The sequence below is a fragment of the Ammodytes marinus genome (genome assembly GCF_949987685.1).
Source record: "Ammodytes marinus genome assembly, chromosome: 5".
Classification (NCBI taxonomy): Eukaryota; Metazoa; Chordata; class Actinopteri; order Uranoscopiformes; family Ammodytidae; genus Ammodytes; species Ammodytes marinus.
Window position 1 is genome coordinate 18,504,349 of NC_137234.1, and position 19,373 is coordinate 18,523,721.

A 19,373-nucleotide genomic window follows, 5' to 3' on the forward strand; every position below is an offset into this window, starting at 1 on the left:
CCTTTACGTCTTCTGGGAATCTGCACCCCCCCCCCCCCGCCCCCCCCCCCCCCCTTCTCATTCAGCTTCTTTGGAGCGGCTCACATTCATTCCAAACAGGAACTTATCATTCATAAACTGTAGTTAAAGTGTTCAGGATTTTTCCTACTCTTCTGTCTCTGTCAGTTTTTTCTCCATTCCTCGGCTGTCTGCATTGTCCCCCCTTGTCTTTCTCCCCTCCCTTGCACTGGTTTGAACAACAGCACCTTTGTGATAGCAAACGGAGGAAGCTACCAATAAAGGGAGATATGTATTTGAATGGAGAGAAAAAGCTAAGCAGGGACCGGTGGATGGGTGTATAAAAAGCCAAAGAAAGAGTCATCTGGAGATGTTTAAGTTGGACAGGCCAGTTTCCGGTGTGTGGAACAAGCCAAAAATATCCAGAAACAGAAAAATCCAGCAGGAAGGGGGAAAGGGTAGCCTACACCTCCTTGTTTCTCATGTGACCCTCTCTACATTCAGCAAACTAAGCCAAATGTTGGGCTTGCAGCATAAGCTATGGTAGTAAAAACACAGATTCAAGCCAAGCACATTAAATTTAGTTGCATTGTCGTATTGCTTAATGTCTGGGACGAGAGTGTTTCTCATGAATCCTGCATTTAAAAAAAAGCATTGCCTGTCGTATCTCAAATATTGTGAAACTGCATTTGGCTCAGGCAAACTGTATTTACGATACAGATTATCTGAAAAGCTAAGATGTTTTTTTATTTTTTTTATAAAAAGTGGTCAAGTATCAAGTATGACAGCTGGGCAGAAGGCCTACTTACTGTATGTATGCATAACTGTACATGTGCTACTACATGTGGCCTCACACTGTTTTCCTAAGAAGGGGACGGCTCATGTTGTAATGCAGTAATAGAAAACAGACTAGCCTACGCTTGCCGAGTCATTCAAATACTTTATTGACAGTAGGTATAGGCTGTGCCCTGCCTTCACAGCAGCACGCATTAGTATCTATTTATGGTACCAAAAAAAACTGGATAGATGTTGTTATGTTAACAACTTGTGGTTTCAACGGCTGCTGCTCCAGCTGTAAGGTGAACACAAGTGCCCGATTTAGGTCATACAAAAAAATAGTCAGTCCAACGGCTGCAGTGGACTGAGGGCCAAAAATCATTCAAAACAAGCCAAACCTGAGAGCAAGGGGATCTGTGTTTTAAACGATCACACAGGAAGTTAGATAGGCCAATCCAAAAAAAGGAATTCTAACTTACTGCTGCAGAACTTTTTAACCATATAGACCTAGGCTATTATGCCTTTTGAAATCTATCAATCAAACGACACATGATATTGGCTGTTCCTGTTAATGTAGGCTTACTATCATCATATGAGGGTGTTTTTTATTATAAGGAAACAGCTGTTCTCTCATTTCTGAGAGAACAGCTGATATCATAGTAGGCAGATTGTGGTCGCTGCTCATTGTTATTTAGCAGCAGCAGTGCATCACTTGTTTCAAAGGCAGACAATTGGTGTGCTCTGCAGACATTAGTGATGTCTGTTTAGGTTTTGTAAGCACACACGCTATAGAGAGCGAGAGAGAGAGCGAGAGAGAGGTCTGCAGTTTCTCATGGCTGTGAGCTGCAGCAGAACATTTCCCCTCGTCTCCTCCTCTCCCCGCCCCCACATCTTGCCTCCATTATTCCCGTGTTTTTCGAAGCAACTCCCGATGACAGCGAGAAATAGAGCTGGCAATTGAGGGGCAGCCTTGAATACACGCTCGGCCGTTGCGTCCATCTTTTCCGGTCGCCTCCCTCCCCTCTTGGCTGCTGACCGTTGGTACGGTCTCGTGCTAGATCCGCACGTTCACTCACCGTTTGTGCACGGTGCCGGTAGCGAAAGAGGAGGGGCAGGCGGGTAGGTAGGGGGTTGGTCGACCGGGACTAGCCCCGTGAGAAGCTCTCCGCTCTCGGAAGGAGGCAGGGAAGCCAACCTTTCGGATTAACGCTCCACGGTCGCCGTTAATTACTGCCGAATTATCTGTGGCTTTCACGGCGAAGATATGAGATGCTCGGCTCTGTTGCGTTGACAGAACACTGGGAATATAGGCTATAGCCTACATTGAGCTGCGTCACTTGTAATTAACGTTAACTAATGGTCACTAACATGGATGCTGATGTGCCTCCTCCCCTAGGCCGGCCGGGAAAGGGGGTGTTTTTGGAAGATTCTCTGGCAGTAACGCGACTCGTTTCTTTCTGGGATTAATATTTTATTTTTCTCCTTTCCTCTCCTTCTTGGAGACGGTTTTTGTGTGGGAGCCTCGCAGTGAGCGTTTGTTTTCAAGGTAACTAACTAATTATGTGTTACTGCTGTCGCCAAGCATCACTGTCAGCTGTGTGTGTGTGTGTGTGTGTGTGTGTGTGTGTGTGTGTGTGTGTGTGTGTGTGTGTGTGTGTGTGTGTGTGTGTGCCTCTGTAATTAGGGTGCCAGTGCCTTCTTCTCTGAAATAATGAAACGTTGTGAACATGGCTGCTGCTCACATTGTTAATTTTCATCTCTTGCCTTTTAATCTGACCGTGTCTTGCCAGTGAGTCAGGCCAGAAGATGGTAGCCTAGGTGAGCCAATTCAAACGTGCCTGCAATGGGTCAGAAATGTTGGTGGATTCACAGAGCGTGAATCAGCCACCAAGGTGATTTAGCTAGTACCACATGCACAGTGTGTGTAGATCTCTCAGTGGAGCTACATAGTAATGTAGCCTAAATGTAGCCTAATGTTTACAAACACACACTCACACAGCCACACACCAAGTCAGTGTTATGAGGCTGTAGATATAGTCAGTGAATTTGTTAAAAAGACTTGTCTCTTTTCAAATTATGCTTTTTGTGTGTCAATATTACATTAAAAAAGAAGTCGTCCACAAATATTCAGTTTTTTCAACCCTGTTTTATGAAGAAGCTATTCATAGGAACTTTACTACATTTGGTTTCATGGTGGATAGACACTCAGCATGTGTCCAATACCACAAAGCAAATTTTATGACTTAAACCAATAAGCGTCTGTCTCTGCCAGATTGGGCTGCCTAATTTTAGCCTCCAGGCAGTGATTTGTTACTTTGACGCTAAGGTTTGTACTATTCCCAGGTGCCTCAAACAGTGCTGGAGAGAGAGAAAGAAAGAGAGTGCACTGAATCTGTCTGCATTGCAGTTTAATGTTTTGCAGACAAGATGCTAAGAAAGAAGTTTGGTCAGTATACAGTAATTTAGTATCGCCCCCTCCTACAAGGTTAGGCAACATTAGAAATCCTACATTTGCTTGTGGTCTAATAACTTTCCACCAACTTTTGATACACTTGACATCTCAGGGTTGTTACCTGATCCCCCCTACTACTCACTAGTCATGGTAGTAATTGTAATCACTATACAGTGTAAACATGGAAAGTTTTGGAAATGTAACTCCAAGACAGGGTGGGAGATGAAAGCAAAAGCTAATGTTGGAAAGTGTGTGTGTGTGTGTGTGTGTGTGTGTGTGTGTGTGTGTGTGTGTGTGTGTGTGTGTGTGTGTGTGTGTGTGTGTGTGTGTGTGTGTGTGTGTGTGTGTGTGTGTGTGTGTGTGTCTGTGTCTGTGTCTGTGTGTATGTCTGTGTGTCACTGTGTGCACAGGTGCACCCAATCCAAACCCTCAAACCACAGGAGATCAATGGTGAGTGGGAGGGTAAACCCAACCCTTCAAAGTAGCTAGAAGCCACACACACACACACACACACACACACACACAAGCCAGCCCAGTAGTCATTCAGCAGATTTCACAAAGGGCTGGTTGTTGAGACACAGCTCTGTCACTTCTCTCCTTTTTTTCCCCTTATTTTTGTAATCTTCATCCCAATGCTAAACTGTCACCTCCAACCTGCCACCTTTATGCAAGCTTGGCATGACTGGTGAGAAAGTATCTGTGTGTGTTCCACTCATGTTGTTGTGGCCACGCCCTTACCGAATTGCCAACTGCCTGGAGTGGTCCATATGATCCTCATGGTGATGGGTTACAAACCGGTTCCGCCCTTGTGCTGGTGTTTATGCCTGGACTCTTTATGTTTTGGAAGGAGTTCTCATGGAATGTTGTGACAATGAGGATATGTCTCCTACTTTTTCTACTTCTTATTTTCTCCAACACATTTTCCTGCCCTCCGCCCCCTCCACTCCACACACACACACAGACACACACACACACACAGACACACACACACACACACACACACACCGTTCCCATCTCCTCCCAGATGTGAGGGAAGTGTGGGCGGAGCCAGGCGGTGTTTGTGGTCCTCGGGGTCCCCCGCTTCCTGTAAAAACTGTAGAGACAGCTCCACATGTGCTGAAAACATAAACACACACACAAACATCCACTAAAATGCAGAATTCTCCTGCACAGTTTTCTCCATCAATTCTTGAAATGTTTGACTTAATCCCTTCTGTGATTTTTTTTTAAACCTCAGTCTTTGTTTTTGTTTGTTGTATCAAGCGGTAGCAAACTGTGAGGCAGGTTTTTTCTGAGAAATGGCTTGGCTTTGTCTGTCATGTGAAATGTTTGGTCTAGTAACTTGTGTTGGTGTGTGTGTGGCGCACACTTCCCACAGTTGACTGTTTCATCGTTGCACCTGCTTCAGTGTTTACGCCTGAACTTGGCGGACGGGATAATAATAAAAAAAATTCACAGCCCTACTCAGCAAGCCTTGTAACAACAACACAGACAAACACTGGAGTGAACATTGTCAGCAGGCTGAGCTTCACTCATCGTACTCACTGTAGTCCACGCACTGATGGATAATGGATTTCCTGCTACAGGAGGAATGCTAGAAATGTCCGTGAGGAACATTGTCCCCATTGGCCTATTGAGAAAGACAGAGAAAACAAACACACATACTAATTTATAGTTGGCATTATGATATCATGTTCCTTATTGTTATTTGGAAATTGAATGAATTGTCCTTGTATGACTGGCATCAGTGGAGAGACCCATATAAAGGTCTGCTTTCAATCTGTATCACTACACCCTATAACACCTGTAATCGATTTATAAACAAGCATATCAACAAGCTAACAAGTCTCTTAATCTCCTTTTTTCAGATGACAGAGGGGAGGCGATGTCAGGTCCATCTCCTGGACGACAGGAAGCTGGAGCTCCTTGTACAGGTGAGTCTCTCTCTTCCTTACACGCTTTCTTCTCTTTCTTCTCGTTCTTCCCTCTCTCTCTTTGCAGACTCTCATTTCCTTAGAGCAAGCAAGAAGTGACGTCTGGTGGTGTCCTGGGGGACTCAATTACTGCTGACCAAGGGACATTTGGTCAGCAGTAGGTGACTTTGCTCTTCCTTGATGCTCACCTGATCTTTCCACAGACACAGACAGACAAACACACACACCCACACACACACACACACACACACACACACACACACACACACACACACACACAAGCAAGAGATCCAGCCATGATTCACTCTCCCACTCTCTGACTTTAGAAGCTATGCAGCCCAACACAGAGTTCAGTCCTAATGGTGTCATAAACAGAAACCTCTTACTTCCCCCTAAACTCATGCTTCACTGTTCATTCTTCATCAACCATCCGCTATACTGCCATCCCAGAATGCCTCAGCATCTATATATGAAATGTAGTTGACAATGCTCCAACGCTTTTTGTTTGTTTGTTTGTTTGTTGCCAAACCTATCTGTGTGTACTTGGCGATGGTCCAGCCCAGCCTATAAACATCTTGGGAAAACAAAGCAGTATGCTGCTGGCCCTCCTCCACTTGACTTTCAGCCTTCAATTCTCCCAGCAGGCCTTTCTGCAGTAATGACCAAAGACAGTAGTTGCAGCAGCAGCAGCACCCACCACAACACACACCAGTCTCCTCTTCCTTTGCCATTATTCCCTTTTTAGCCCCAACCCTTTTCAGGCTGCTATTGTGCTGCTCTGGTTCAGCTCAGCTCTAATTTCTCTTCTATTGATTTATTTTTTATTTTTGTAATACAATACATTTCATTTGGTGCGATTTGAAGTTGTTTATCAATTCTTCTCCTTAACTTCTCCCTTGACTTCCCTTGTTTCCTTCATGGATTGTTGATGTCATTCTCTGTGATGCTCATCCGTAAAGAACCCTTTCTCATGGTCCAGCTTCAAAGTCTGAAGCATTTCCATTAGTTCCATCCATTCTTCCTAACCCTCCCTTACTTCTTTGGTCTGACTATTTCCCCATTCCGCTGGAAAAGAGTTAGAGGTACAGGTAGACATAATTGCCCTTGGAACAGTAGAGGAAGAGCAAGCGAAGAATAGAAAGATTGACACAGAAACTCAAGAGGTTGAGAGAGGGAAAAGTGAGACGGGAGCTCAGGAGGAATGGAGGGACAGAGGAGATGACACTAAAGAGATGGGAATAGAGAGGAGAAAATGGAGAGGGGCGAGCCGAGGATAGGTCTGCTGACTTTCTGATTAGATTACTCTGCCAGAACTGATCCTTTCTTTCAAATTGGTACTTCTCCTTTGCTTCTCTTCCACTCTCTATCTCAATCTCTCTGCCTTAGCACTTTTTTCATATCTTCTTTTCTCGCTCAGCTCTTTTGGTTGCCTTTAACTGCCCTTCCTTGACTCGGTCTCCTTCTCAAAATACAACTAAATATATTCCCAATTATAGCTACAGCATCTATGTATCTCATATTCATCCATCCTCTCTTTTGCTTATGTGTTTGTCCTCTTGTTCCACCAAGAAAGGAAATAACAAGGAAATATAAAGTTGAAGAGTTGAATTACAGTTATGCTTCATGTAAAGAGTTGTTACAGGTCCTATCCTCGGAGACAAGATGTCAGTGAGAGAATCTATTCTGTTTACCACATAATGTACACAATGTAACGCATGGTATGTTTACAAGATGGAAGACATGCCAAAAAAGTCTGGAAGAGGGGATGTTATTATTAACATTGTCATATAAATCAGGAAACTGCTGTCCTTCCTCTCTTGCTCTCTGCCCTCACTTCTCTCCATTGGCCAGATGTGCACTATAGGGTAGTTAGTTGTTAGTGGGACCACTGAGGATTACAGTGTTATAGGTCCTCCATAATGGATTTCTTGTATAGGGATGATGATCATCATTCATAAGCAGTGTAAATAGCGTTTACATTTCTGTCACCGAACTGGGTTTTTCCCGGCTCAAAATGATTGGGCTAAAGACTTGGACTATGCCACAAAATATATAATATGCCCATCTCACCAGTACCTAAATCCAACAATGGAGGTGGTTACAAATACAGCGCCACCACCACCACCACCTTGGCGTAATGCATTAATTGTCGGGGGAAAATGACAGTGTTCCACCAATTACAAAGAAGTGTTCCATTAAGACACCAGTCACAGTTTTGTCAAGAGCTAAGGGGCCACACAACATTTGATGGAGACAGTTGCCTCGTAATTCTCTTAGCAGGAACAAAAAAAAATGCTGAAAATGTAACATTTCATAAGCTGTTTAATCCCAGAAGTGCTTTTCACCTTTTTCCTTGTCCTATTTCGCTTCCTTTTTACCTTTGATAGTGTGTCCTTTGTGGTTTGTTTACGGAGCAACGCCTCATTGGCAGGGAACTATGTGCCAGGAGACGAACACACCTACTGACCAGGCCGTTAAGATTGAAGCTAAACCACCAAATACATCACAAGTCATTCATAATGGCTGTCGCTCCCTAAGGCTAGTGTGTTGTAGGTTAAATAGTCAATGGGATAATTAGCGATTCTGGAGAAATGTTTGTTGACACAATCACTTTTTGTCAAATCAGTGAATATCTCCCCGAAATCTGCTACCTGTCCGTAATGTGTGTGAGTTGCAAAAAACAAGTAAAGTCAAAAAAGGGTATGTAAACAAAGAGGGCCCACTGTAGCAAGCAACATGCCCATTTACAGAGCCTAGGCTGTGTATTAACACCAAAAACAAATTCAGTTCACACAGTAGCAGATCATGAGGAGAAACAGTACTGATTTTGACAAAACGTGATTTTGTCTAAATAAATCAGTTTGAGTATTAGTTGAAATAATTAAAATAAATAGGGCTTTTGGCTATAAACCTTTTGCTCGCCGCCCACTTTTGGGCCCAAAAGGACTGACACTGGTATATCAGTTAGTATCCCATAAATCTGAGCAATCCTGAAGGCACCAATGGCTTGGCTAGCTGTTTGGAGAGATTGGACCGTGACTTGCTGTCAGCCAGCCAAGTGAGCTATTGTAGTGTGTTTCAGTTGAATAGGAGTTTGCTTAAGCATGGCTCCTCCTCACGTGCATCTCCCTGTAATTCCTACACTGTTAATTACCTGTGCTGCTGAGGAGGCACTGGCTCAATGTCTATTAGTATTAATGCTGTCTAAGCTTACAGAGAGCTTTACTGTCTGATAGATGCCCCCATTTTGTGTGTGTGTGTGTGTGTGTGTGTGTGTGTGTGTGTGTGTGTGTGTGTGTGTGTGTGTGTGTGTGTGTGTGTGTGTGTGTGTGTGTGTGTGTTCCTGCAGTGTTCGACTCAGTTATTGTATTTGTGCCATGATATCACTTCCTAATATTACCTGTCATTCACAGTCTGTATCACTTTTAGTATCTTCCACAACATTATTACACATCCGTTAGATATGTGCCATCTCACTCTCTGATAAGCTGTACTGTCAGGATGATTGTATGTGTGTTTGTGAAAGGAGGTGAGCCGCCTCTTGAGTATAGAAGAACCAAACTCAATTATACTACACAGTGTAGCCCATGTGATTTCTAGGGTACTTCTGTTTCTGTTTGTTTTCTAGTCAAGCACATCTGATGTTCAGCAGTTTTTCTTGGGCTCGTTTTGTCTCCACACCATCTTTCCAATGGTTTTCTGAATGTGTCCACGTGTCCCTGTCCCCCACTTGGCATTGTTTGTTATGCCGCCACGGCATGGGTTTTAGCTTAATTGATATTTTCACAGAGACAGTTAATTGCTGTAATGAGAGACCGCCAGTGTTATGTGTCTCAGACTCAACCAAACCATGTATTACTGCTAATACTATAACAATTGCCTGCTGCTTCCAGGCCACACCTCAAATGTTCTGAGCTCTTCAAAGACATCCCGTGAATGGTTGCCCTCCCTTTTGGACAAATAACAGACCCAGTCAGAGCCAGTTTGTGGACGGGACTACCAGTTTTTGTCAGAGACAGACAGATAAGGACATACACATAGTAAAGGTCACAAGTTTAATCAGGGCTTGTGATATATGAAATGGCATTTAACCATTGCATACACAATGCAATTTGAACATGTTGTGATCGTATTCTTTGCTAAGTTTATTATTATTAAATATTCATTTCACTTTTTTTCTTTTATTGATAACCCAATATTCACTGACTTATTAGTTGCATGGTAGTCACCTAGAACATTTACCATTAAGGCAGGGTTTGTAGTAGGGCTATAGCGACATAATGAGCTAGCCAAGCCATGTCTTTTTGTTCTTATATTTAACACTATAATCTGATACAGGAATCGGATACTTGGGAATATAGGACAGAGTCAACCTATAAGTTAGCTTCTCCTCAAGCTCTCTGTATCGCTTGGTTTCTCTCCAGAGCCTTTGTGTGTTGCAGGATCACTGTAGGCGCTGTACGCTTATATGAGATCTAGGTCATTGGAGTTGCTTGCTGTCTGCATGACATCATCACCTCCTTCTCTTTAAATAGCTCTCACTAGCTTCTGTCACTAGTGTGCAGTGAGTAGATAGTACAGGTCCTCAGGGGGAGCTTCTTAAGAATGTGCACACTGTGGCACACATGGCTGTGGGGTGTATATGTGTGTGTGTGTGTGTGTGTGTGTGTGTGGGTGTGTGTGTGTATATATGTGTGTGCATGTACTGTATGTGTATGTGTATTATACTGGTTGAAAACAATATGTCCTCCTCTATCCTGTGTATATAGTCAGCACAGCACATGTGTTCCCCCTGTATGGTTGCGTTCCGAATCGCATACTCTTTCTTTTTTCTATTCTACATACTACATCCGACGATAAAAATAATCTAGTTAGGATGCAGTAGGCATACTATTGGGACATGCTTTACTCTCTTATTTCATCATAACATTGCGCCTTGACCTTGCCTCTTGCTTTTATATCCGTCGCATCCCTGTTTGTTTTCATATGGAGGCTTCGTCGATGTGACGTCACTTCACGTGCGCAATGGATTGTGGGTCAGAATCGCCCAAATAAGATACAGTTTTCAACACTAACAATCTTGGCCGCATGAAGTAGGACATCCGGGTACTTCTAACCATCCTAAATCTGGCCACAAGAATCGGGACATCCTAAATATTTTTTCTACATACTATATAGTAGAAAGTATGCGATTCGGAACGCAACCAAGGTTTTGTGTATGCAGCCTGCCTGTTTGTGTATTGGCTCATGTGTGCTTATGTGCACACAGATTTGTGTGTATGTGTGCGATGAAAATGAAGGCAGCGAGGCACACCCAATGGTTAACCTCAGGGTGGGGCATGCTGTTGCTCAGGATGTCCCAAACCAGCAGCATATGGCAGCAGTCCCCGGCCTCTGCTTGGCTTTAAGATGCTCTGCATGCTCTTGAGTGCAGTGATGAATGTAGGCTGTCACCACATATAGCCTAGGCTGTACAATATTCCACACTTTGAACTAGCTAGCTGCAAACTCTTGTCCTAGCTGCAACTCTCTCACTGCATCACTGTGGTTGAGCCCAGAGCCATGACTCTGCAGAAGAGGTGTGGGTCAGATAGGCGGAGAGGAGAGAGGGAGGGAGGGGAAGGGCAGGGTACCTGCACTGTCAGCAGCATCCACACACTCCATCCATCTTTCTCGCACTCTCTCTCTCTCTCTCTCTCTCTCTCTCTCTCTCTCTCTCTCTTTCTCTCTCATTTATCTCCTCCTCTCTTGCTCTTTTCCTCTTTTCTCCCAATCAGAATGCTTAGTCATTGCAGTAGATCAATAGCTGATTAATGTTAACACATTAACATAAAGCTTTACCACATGTAGTACAATTTAACTATAGTGTGTTTATCCACTAGACTCCCACTAAAACCATACAGAGGTCAATACTAATATGTGTTTCTCTCTGCAGCCCAAGCTGATGGCAAAGGACTTGCTGGACCTTGTTGCCTCTCACTTCAACCTCAAGGAGAAGGAGTACTTTGGGATTGCATACACAGACGAAACGTGAGTTGCATTTGTTATAGTAATGCCATTGAAGAATCCAGTGCACATGGTGGCCAGTGGCTCAAGACTAACTATTCAATGTTATCTTGTTTGTTGAATTGGGGTTTTCAGTGCTGCCTCACAACACTGTGATTACATCCTAACTATTAGCAGTAACACCCTTGATTTATACTCATTTTCTATCAGTGGAATTGTTAAAGCAACACATATTATCTTTATTATATACAGTGCATATTATTGCAGAAACAGACAATATATAAAGTTGCTATCAGATTTCAGGTACAACCAGGTGTGTGTTGGTAAACAAAGCCAAATAGGCCACTGGAGTGGAGTATACAGGTGTGGACATGTTCACAGTTCCTTTAGTCTTGGGAAGCCATCTTCCTGGTTGCTTGTAACTAACGTTAATAACACCATGGTCAACGCAGTTGTAATCATAGATAACATAGGTCGGAAAAACAGAAATGCATGGTTTTCTGTCAAGTTTAAAGCATAATGTGTACTGGCAGGTTTGGTACCCAGTGACATCATAAAAGCCCAAGGACTGTTTTTTTTATTTTTATATCCAGATCATGCTTTCCATTGATCTTTCGCTTCTAAATAAAGGGGGATTTCTTTTCAGCCATACTTGCCTTCAGTCTGATCCAAATCATTTCACACTGAGACCAATTGATGTATGACACGGTCCCTAGTTATGAAGGCTTTTGATCTTATGATGAGGCTACGATTGTCTTGCTCTGGGCTAGCAAGAGATCACACAAGTCTATGTCTGCCCGAAGGCTTGCTTTAAGAGCTGCGCTTGAAATGCAAAAATGACATTCAAATTAGTCTTATTGTGTTTGGTGACCTAGAAAGACACCACAGCATAGTCCAGAAACTGCTCATGCAAACACATACAAGTGATTTACATACAGGCAAACATTGCCATGGCCTTTCTCGTTTTGTTGTTGTGTTATCTCATGCAACCAGTGATGTCAAGCAAGGCTGGCCTCTGCTCTTTGGCATTCACAAGTCTTTGACGCATACTGTAGCCAACGTCAATCAAAAACAAAATCAAAGTTGCAGCCTCGATCCCCCAGGGCTCATTCTATGATGAGTAGATTTGTTGCGTGTGAGACTGTGGAGAGGAACAAGAAAGAGAGAGAGAGAGAAATTGAGAGACAGAGACAGAAGGAGGGAGAGTTTGAGAGAGATGTTGTTCAGTTGCTCGGGAGAGCATGCAGGGTTACCAGGGTGACAAGCTGTCTTTGCAGTTTTTCTCTCTGTTGGACCGACAGGGAGAGAGAAAAGAGAGGGATGGGGCGGGGGGGGGCAGAGGGGAAATAGAGGGGAAGAAATGCTAACAGGAAGAAAAATGCAGAGGCTTAAGGAGAAACTGTTAATTGCATATGATAAAGCTTTTGTGTGTCCTTGTTGGCTGTTCAGATATGACTAAAAGCATTGATTGATTGTTTTGTTGATTTGTCTTATCAGGGGCCATTTTAGTTGGCTGCAGTTGGACCGCAGGGTATTAGAACACGAGTTCCCCAAGAAGTCTGGTCCCATTGTCCTCTACTTCTGTGTCAGGTGAGTCTTTCTCGAATAACTTCAGCACCTTACTCACACAAAACACCTCTCTTTGATTGAAGACAGTGTGTGTGTGTGTGTGTGTGTGTGTGTGTGTGTGTGGGAGAGAAAGAAAGAATGGAGAGACCGAGAGATCGCTTCAGTATGCTTTTTTCTGTATGTATACGCCTTCATGTGGTAATAAGAACAGATTAACAAGGTTATATATGACAGGCCCCAATGAAATTGCTTTGACCCAGGTGTTTGACTCCCGCTACGGGGCCTACCAGCCAATCAAGAGCCTCTTAGACCTAATCCGAATGCGCTGCATGCGAATCTCATCAAATAGCTTTTGCGGTGATTTCAAAGTGCCATAACAAGATGCCAGGATAGATAGAAGCTTTACCATTTCTTCCCTAGGTTACATCATACATAGTGTACATTTCTGTGCACAAGCAGTTCAACAAGAACTGAAGAAAAAAAAATTCTGGCGAGACAACAACAAGGGGGAATGTGTCCTACTTCTGTTGCTTTTAGTCATTTCCTCAGTTAAAAGCCAACTCTTCTATGACCCATTGTGACAGGGTTATTATATCACCCTACAATCCCACAGTCCTCTCTCTCTCAGGCCTCTGTATTGCTCATATAATGGCCCCACTCATGTATATATAACACTCTGCACTGTATCATGTGTGTATATGTGACAGAAATACAAATTGTATTTGTGTGTGTTTTGTGTGTCTTGTTGTATGTGGTTATTTTATCTTCAATGGGCTGTTGAAAAAGAAAGAAAAGGGCACTTGAACATAGGAGATTTTTTTTCCTATTAATTTTAAGGGTTAAAGCAAAGCCTTCCTAACCCACTCTTTGCCCAAATACACACATGCCCAACACACATGCACTGTAAGCTGGAGCCCGAAAGAGAAAGTCAAGGCTTTGTTTTGGGTGTTCTCTGTCCCCAGCATATCTCTATGATGTCATATACCCCTAGGGACCGAGCCTTGGTTAGCAACGTGCATAGCAACGTTACACCCATTAACTCTGATGAACAATGTCATTGAGTGGCCGTTTCCTAGGTTTGACATTTACAACGCAGCTCAAGTCATGACCTAATGTGGTGACTGTATGGCAACATCATATTCGTAGCACATGGACCTATTGTTAATTCAATTTAGTGAACAATGGTGTCATTGTACAATATGTGCCGATGGTGATATTATCAAAAGATGAACAGATAGTATTTTTGTTTGTCATTACTGCTGTTTCAGCAGTCCACTGTGTAAGTAAAGCTGTATTGATAATCACAGTTAATTTCCTTCTTTGGGTCAGCTGTTGAACCACATAAAACAACTGTGTATGTGTGTGTAGGGTGTTTGAGGTAAAGGTGGGTCGGTCAGGGTTAGGGTCACTCTGTGTATATAATGTAGAGCTAATACGTGTTTTAGGGTGTGGTGTTGGTGCTGTGACATTGTGAACTTTGACACCATTTTGAGGAACCCCCCACCCCCCTTCTTTCCTTCAGTTCAGTCCAATCTCTAACCTCAATCTTTTCAAATGTCACACTGAATTCCCTGGTGTGTGTGTGTGTGTGTGTGTGTGTGTGTGTGTGTGTGTGTGTGTGTGTGTGTGTGTGTGTGTGTGTGTGTGTGTGTGTGTGTGTGTGTGTGTGTGTGTGTGTGTGTGTGTGTGTGTGCGTGGGTGGGCGTTGGGTGGGTGCGTGTTTGTGAGTCTCTGCGCAGGTGCATGCACATCATGTATGTGTATGCATATGTGATGTTTGTGTGATGCGTGTGCTCCCAATAAATGCTAGGCAGATGCCCACCTCCTGCTGTTTCCATGGGTGCCTTTTTGCACGCTTGCCGCTGTGATAGAAGTGTTTGCATGTCTCATCAACACTGCAGCTTTAATTAAATGCTCACACAGAATATTGACAAGACTCTTCTCATTCTATTTTCCGCTCAATGTGTAACGAGATTTAAGCCCTTCAATATTGATCCTCTTACAGTCCCTCTCACTCATTCCCCATATACTCATGAGCATTCGAATCGACTCATTCATTCACATGTATTCATTTGCACATTATCACACTTGTAGGGTTATATCAATTCATACTGAAGGTGCTTAATACTTATATATACTGTATATATTGATGTATGTTTTGGTCATAGAAGAGCTAACAATGGGTAGCTTCCTAGCGTACCATCATAGTTCCCCTCTGGCTCTGCATACATTCATGAGTGCTAAATTTAGACTGCATTATTATGTTAGTTCCCCCCACTCACCACTCGCCAGAAGTGGGTTACTGTGCTTCTCTCTCTAGTATGTAACTGTGTGTGTGTGTGTGTGTGTGTGTGTGTGTGTGTGTGTGTGTGTGTGTGTGTGTGTGTGTGTGTGTGTGTGTGTGTGTGTGTGTGTGTGTGTGTGTGTGTGTGTGTGTGTGTTTGTGTGTGTGTGTGTGTATGTTTGTGCGTGTGTGCTTTTGATGTGTGTAGATACGGAATGTGCATGTGTGGAACCACTACACACTGCTGATGATGCAGAGATTCAGACAATGTGCGAAGTGCATCATGTGCACATTCAGTGTGTGTGTGTGTGTGTGTGTGTGTGTGTGTGTGTGTGTGTGTGTGTGTGTGTGTGTGTGTGTGTGTGTGTGTGTGTGTGTGTGTGTGTGTGTGTGTGTGTGTGTTGTGGAATGTGCTCACAGTTACAAACTAATAATGGATCATTGCCAACCTCCATGGTTAGAGAGCATTGATTTCAGGGGAAATGAAAGGATGTTGTTATACAAGGTCAGTATCTGGTATGGTGTGCCCCCCTCTGGTCACGTCAGTCATTGCACAATTTCTGTCACATCTGTATGTGAGACTACAATATATCCTGCATATTTATCTCATTCTGCTGGATTATTTGTGTGTGTGTGTGTGTGTGTGTGTGTGTGTGTGTGTGTGTGTGTGTGTGTGGGTGAGTGTGTTTTTTTCTAAAGAAAATTAAAAATTAGGATGATTTATTTTCCATTCTTCCATTCCAAGTTGAAGTTCAATGTATGTCCCTGTTGCCTTTGCTGCTTGAAATGTATTGAAGTATTTTTCCTTTCTCTGTTTTCAGGTTTTACATAGAGAGTATATCCTACCTGAAGGACAATGCCACTATTGAGCTATTTTTCCTTAATGCCAAGTCCATCATCTACAAGGTAAATGCATTATTTTGTTGCCAAAAGGCATTGCACTCATTTGGTTGGATAGGGGTGGTAGGAAATATTGGAATTTGTAACGTTGTGTTTGAAACCAAGGTTTTCTTCTGGAATTAAATGTTTTTTTGGTAGAGACATGCATTGGTTGTATTATTAGTAGGACTTATGTGGTGTTAAGTGCATGCCACATAATTAGCCCATGTTTGCTTCTACATGAAAATACAAGTATATGAGGCCAGGTTGGACTTACATGCTTCAAACCTGATTCGGTGAAGCAGAAAATGTGAACCGTTTGCATCAGCTGTTTCTTACAGTATAATGGTGCTGCCCCACATTCCAACAACTTGCAAAGCACACTTGACCATCTGTCAGTCTTGAAGCACATTTATTTTATCTGTTTAAATAGCAATTGAACCTAGGCCTTTAATTGAAAACTGATAGCAGGTCGCCCAAAAATGTATCTAAATTAAACCATAAACAAATAAATATTTTGTACATAAGGTTGTTAATCTAAAACCTTCCACTTAGAGAGTGCCAATTGTATATCTTATTCAGTTAACTGGTTCAATTTCTGCCAGTAGTGAGTTGGTAAACCTACAGTTACTATTAGGTATTTGTCCTGTCCAGAAGAGGGCGTATGTGGTTGGAAGGTCTGGTCCCATGCCTTCCCCTCGATTTGGTGACATCAAATTCAGCCGCGCACGCCAACTTCATGTTTGGCTCAAACAGTATTGTCTCTCCATGGGCATTCCCTTTGTCGACAATTTTAACGTTTTCTGGAACAGACCGTCTTTCTTTGCCAGCGATGGTTTGCATTTAAACAAACAAGGGAAACATCTTCTGGCCAGCAATATGCTCTTAACAATAAAATCGGTTCCTAGCGTCACTCCTCTTGCAAACTCTGTCCAGCATGATTGACTATCTCCACACCTGGTCAGTCAAGAGGTAGTTAGCTCACGTGACACAGCCTCCATGACCACTAGTCCCCATGCTTCTAGCGCCCCCTCCAGGCCTGGAACATCCATTACTATAAAAACTCACCCAATCCCTGTATGTCAGTCTGTCAGATCATCATTAATCCCTCCTCATAGATTTTACAGGTCACGCCACAGACCACTTGGGATTACAAGTAACTTGAAAAATGTACCTATTATGTGTAATAGGTCAATTGTGTTGGACCACCCCGCTGTTGATAACCTGGACATGAGCATATCAAAGCTAAACTCACCAAACATCCTCAAAACAAGAAAGGGTTTGGGTTTTCTTCACTTAAACATAAGAAGTTTGCTTCAGCACAATAAACTAGACCATGTTAACATCTTAGTATCTCAGGCTGACCCAGATGTCTTGGTTCTGACTGAATCATGGTTGAAGAGCAGTACACATGACTCTATGGTGGCAATAAATGATTATAGTTTATTCAGAATAGACAGGACCACACGGGGTGGGGGAGTGGCTGTCTATGTTAAATCACATTATTCTGTATCATTACTACATGCTGTCTCTGTTCGAAGCTGCTTTGAATTTATTGCTTTGGAATTGTCTTTATCATCCAATGATTGTTTTGTTGTAATTGGTGTGTACAGGCCCCCTTCAGCAGTAAATAGCTCCTTGAGTGAGCTAGCACATTTAATCTCTCCATATGTAAATAGAGAGGTCATTATGATGGGTGATTTTAACATTGACTGGCTTTCTGGTGCCTCTGAACCTTTTAAAGAAATATGTAGCAACCTAAATCTTACACAAATAATAACTGAGCCCACAAGACCAAATCTAAAAAACCCAGCAAAATCAACTTTGATCGATTTAATATTATCAAATCAAAGCAATAAAATAGTTTCTGCTGGTGTCTTTGAGCTTGGAATCAGTGATCACTGCCCGGTGGCCTGTATCAGAAGTATTCATCTTAAAAAATCTCAACCCAAAATCATCATTAAGCGTAATTTTAAAGGTTTTAACGAGCAAGCATTTTTAAATGAACTCTATCAAAGTGACATTCATCTCACAAGTGAAATATCTGATGTGGAATTGGCCTTAGAATTTTTCACCAATACTTTCTCCTCCATTTTGAACAAGCATGCACCCCTTAAAAAGCACAGAGTAAAAAATAGATCAAACCCCTGGTTCACAAATGAATTGTCCGATATATTTGCAGAGAGAAATAAAGCATGGTCCCTAGCTAGACGCTCTGGTGAAAACTCCAAGTGGACTGCTTTCAGACAAATCAGAAATAGGTGCATATCCATGGTTAGGAAAGCTAAATCAGACTACTACCTCGAACTAATTTCAAACTGCTACTCCAACCCTGCACTATTTTGGAAGGCTGTGAATTATAACAAAAACAATTCTAGCACTGTTCCCAGTCAGTTAAAAATAAATGATCATATTTTAAATGATCAGAAAGAAATTGGTTTAGCTTTCAATAAACACTTTATAGCTGCTGGTAAACTCTTTCACAATGGAGTATCTACGCCTTCTACGCCTACCACCACGAGAAATAAAAATAGCATACCACCTGTCTCTAAAACTCCTCTTTTCAGCCTTGTTCAAGTCCCAACAAGTATTGTTGTAGATGCGCTTCTTGCCATCAACCCCAGGAAGTACATGGGAGAGGACAATTTGGACCCATTTTCAATAAATCTCTCTGCACTTATCATATCAAAACAAATAACCCATATTTTTAATCTTTCCATCTCTTCTGGTATTGTTCCTAAAGTCTGGAAAAAAGCTCACGTCATTCCATTACATAAAGGGGGTGACAAAAGTGATCTTAACAATTACAGGCCAATTTCCAAACTCCCATGCCTGGCAAAAATTCTAGAATCAGTCATTAATACTCAGTTGAAATCCTTTTTATCCAGTGCTTCCATTTTGAGTCCATTTCAATCTGGTTTTAGGGCAGGCCACAGTACTATATCTGCTGTCACTTTGGTCTTAGACAACATTGTTACAGCTATCGATAAAAAAATGCACTGTGCAGCACTTTTTGTTGATCTGTCAAAAGCTTTTGATACTTTAGATCACCATTTGCTTTTAGAGAGGCTGCATGAAATTGGTTTTGATTATTCTACATGTAGCTGGTTTAGGGACTATCTCTCTGATAGACAGCAGTCAGTTAAGCTGGGAAGCTACCAAACTGAGTTTTTAACAGTTACAAATGGTGTTCCGCAGGGCTCAATTTTAGGTCCAGTCCTATTCACAATTTACATCAATAACATTGTTTCATCACTACAAAACTGCCATGCCCATTTGTATGCTGACGACACTGTACTGTATTGCATTTCTGATTCAGTGCAACAATCTGTTCAGAACCTACAGAGCTCTTTTAACACCCTGCAGAACTGTCTAGTGGATCTCAGGCTTGTCCTTAATATAGAAAAAACAAAATATATGTGCTTTTCCAGAGCAAGAATTACACATTTTAATGATCTTATTATTCACACAAATA

At 42.4% G+C, this 19,373-nt stretch overlaps 1 protein-coding gene across 4 annotated transcripts in view; it reads left to right on the forward strand.

Moving 5' to 3' along the window:
* The window catches only part of frmd4a (FERM domain containing 4A), a 65,957-nt gene that overhangs the window by 20,547 nt on the left and 26,037 nt on the right, over positions 1 to 19,373 (forward strand). For all 4 annotated transcript variants that reach the window (XM_080028610.1, XM_080028608.1, XM_080028609.1 and 1 more), the window contains exons 2-5: positions 5,095 to 5,160; positions 11,096 to 11,190; positions 12,664 to 12,756; positions 15,841 to 15,925. In XM_080028610.1, the coding sequence (XP_079884736.1) occupies positions 5,095 to 5,160; positions 11,096 to 11,190; positions 12,664 to 12,756; positions 15,841 to 15,925 (339 nt within the window). The remainder of the gene's footprint in view (positions 1 to 5,094; positions 5,161 to 11,095; positions 11,191 to 12,663; positions 12,757 to 15,840; positions 15,926 to 19,373) is intronic.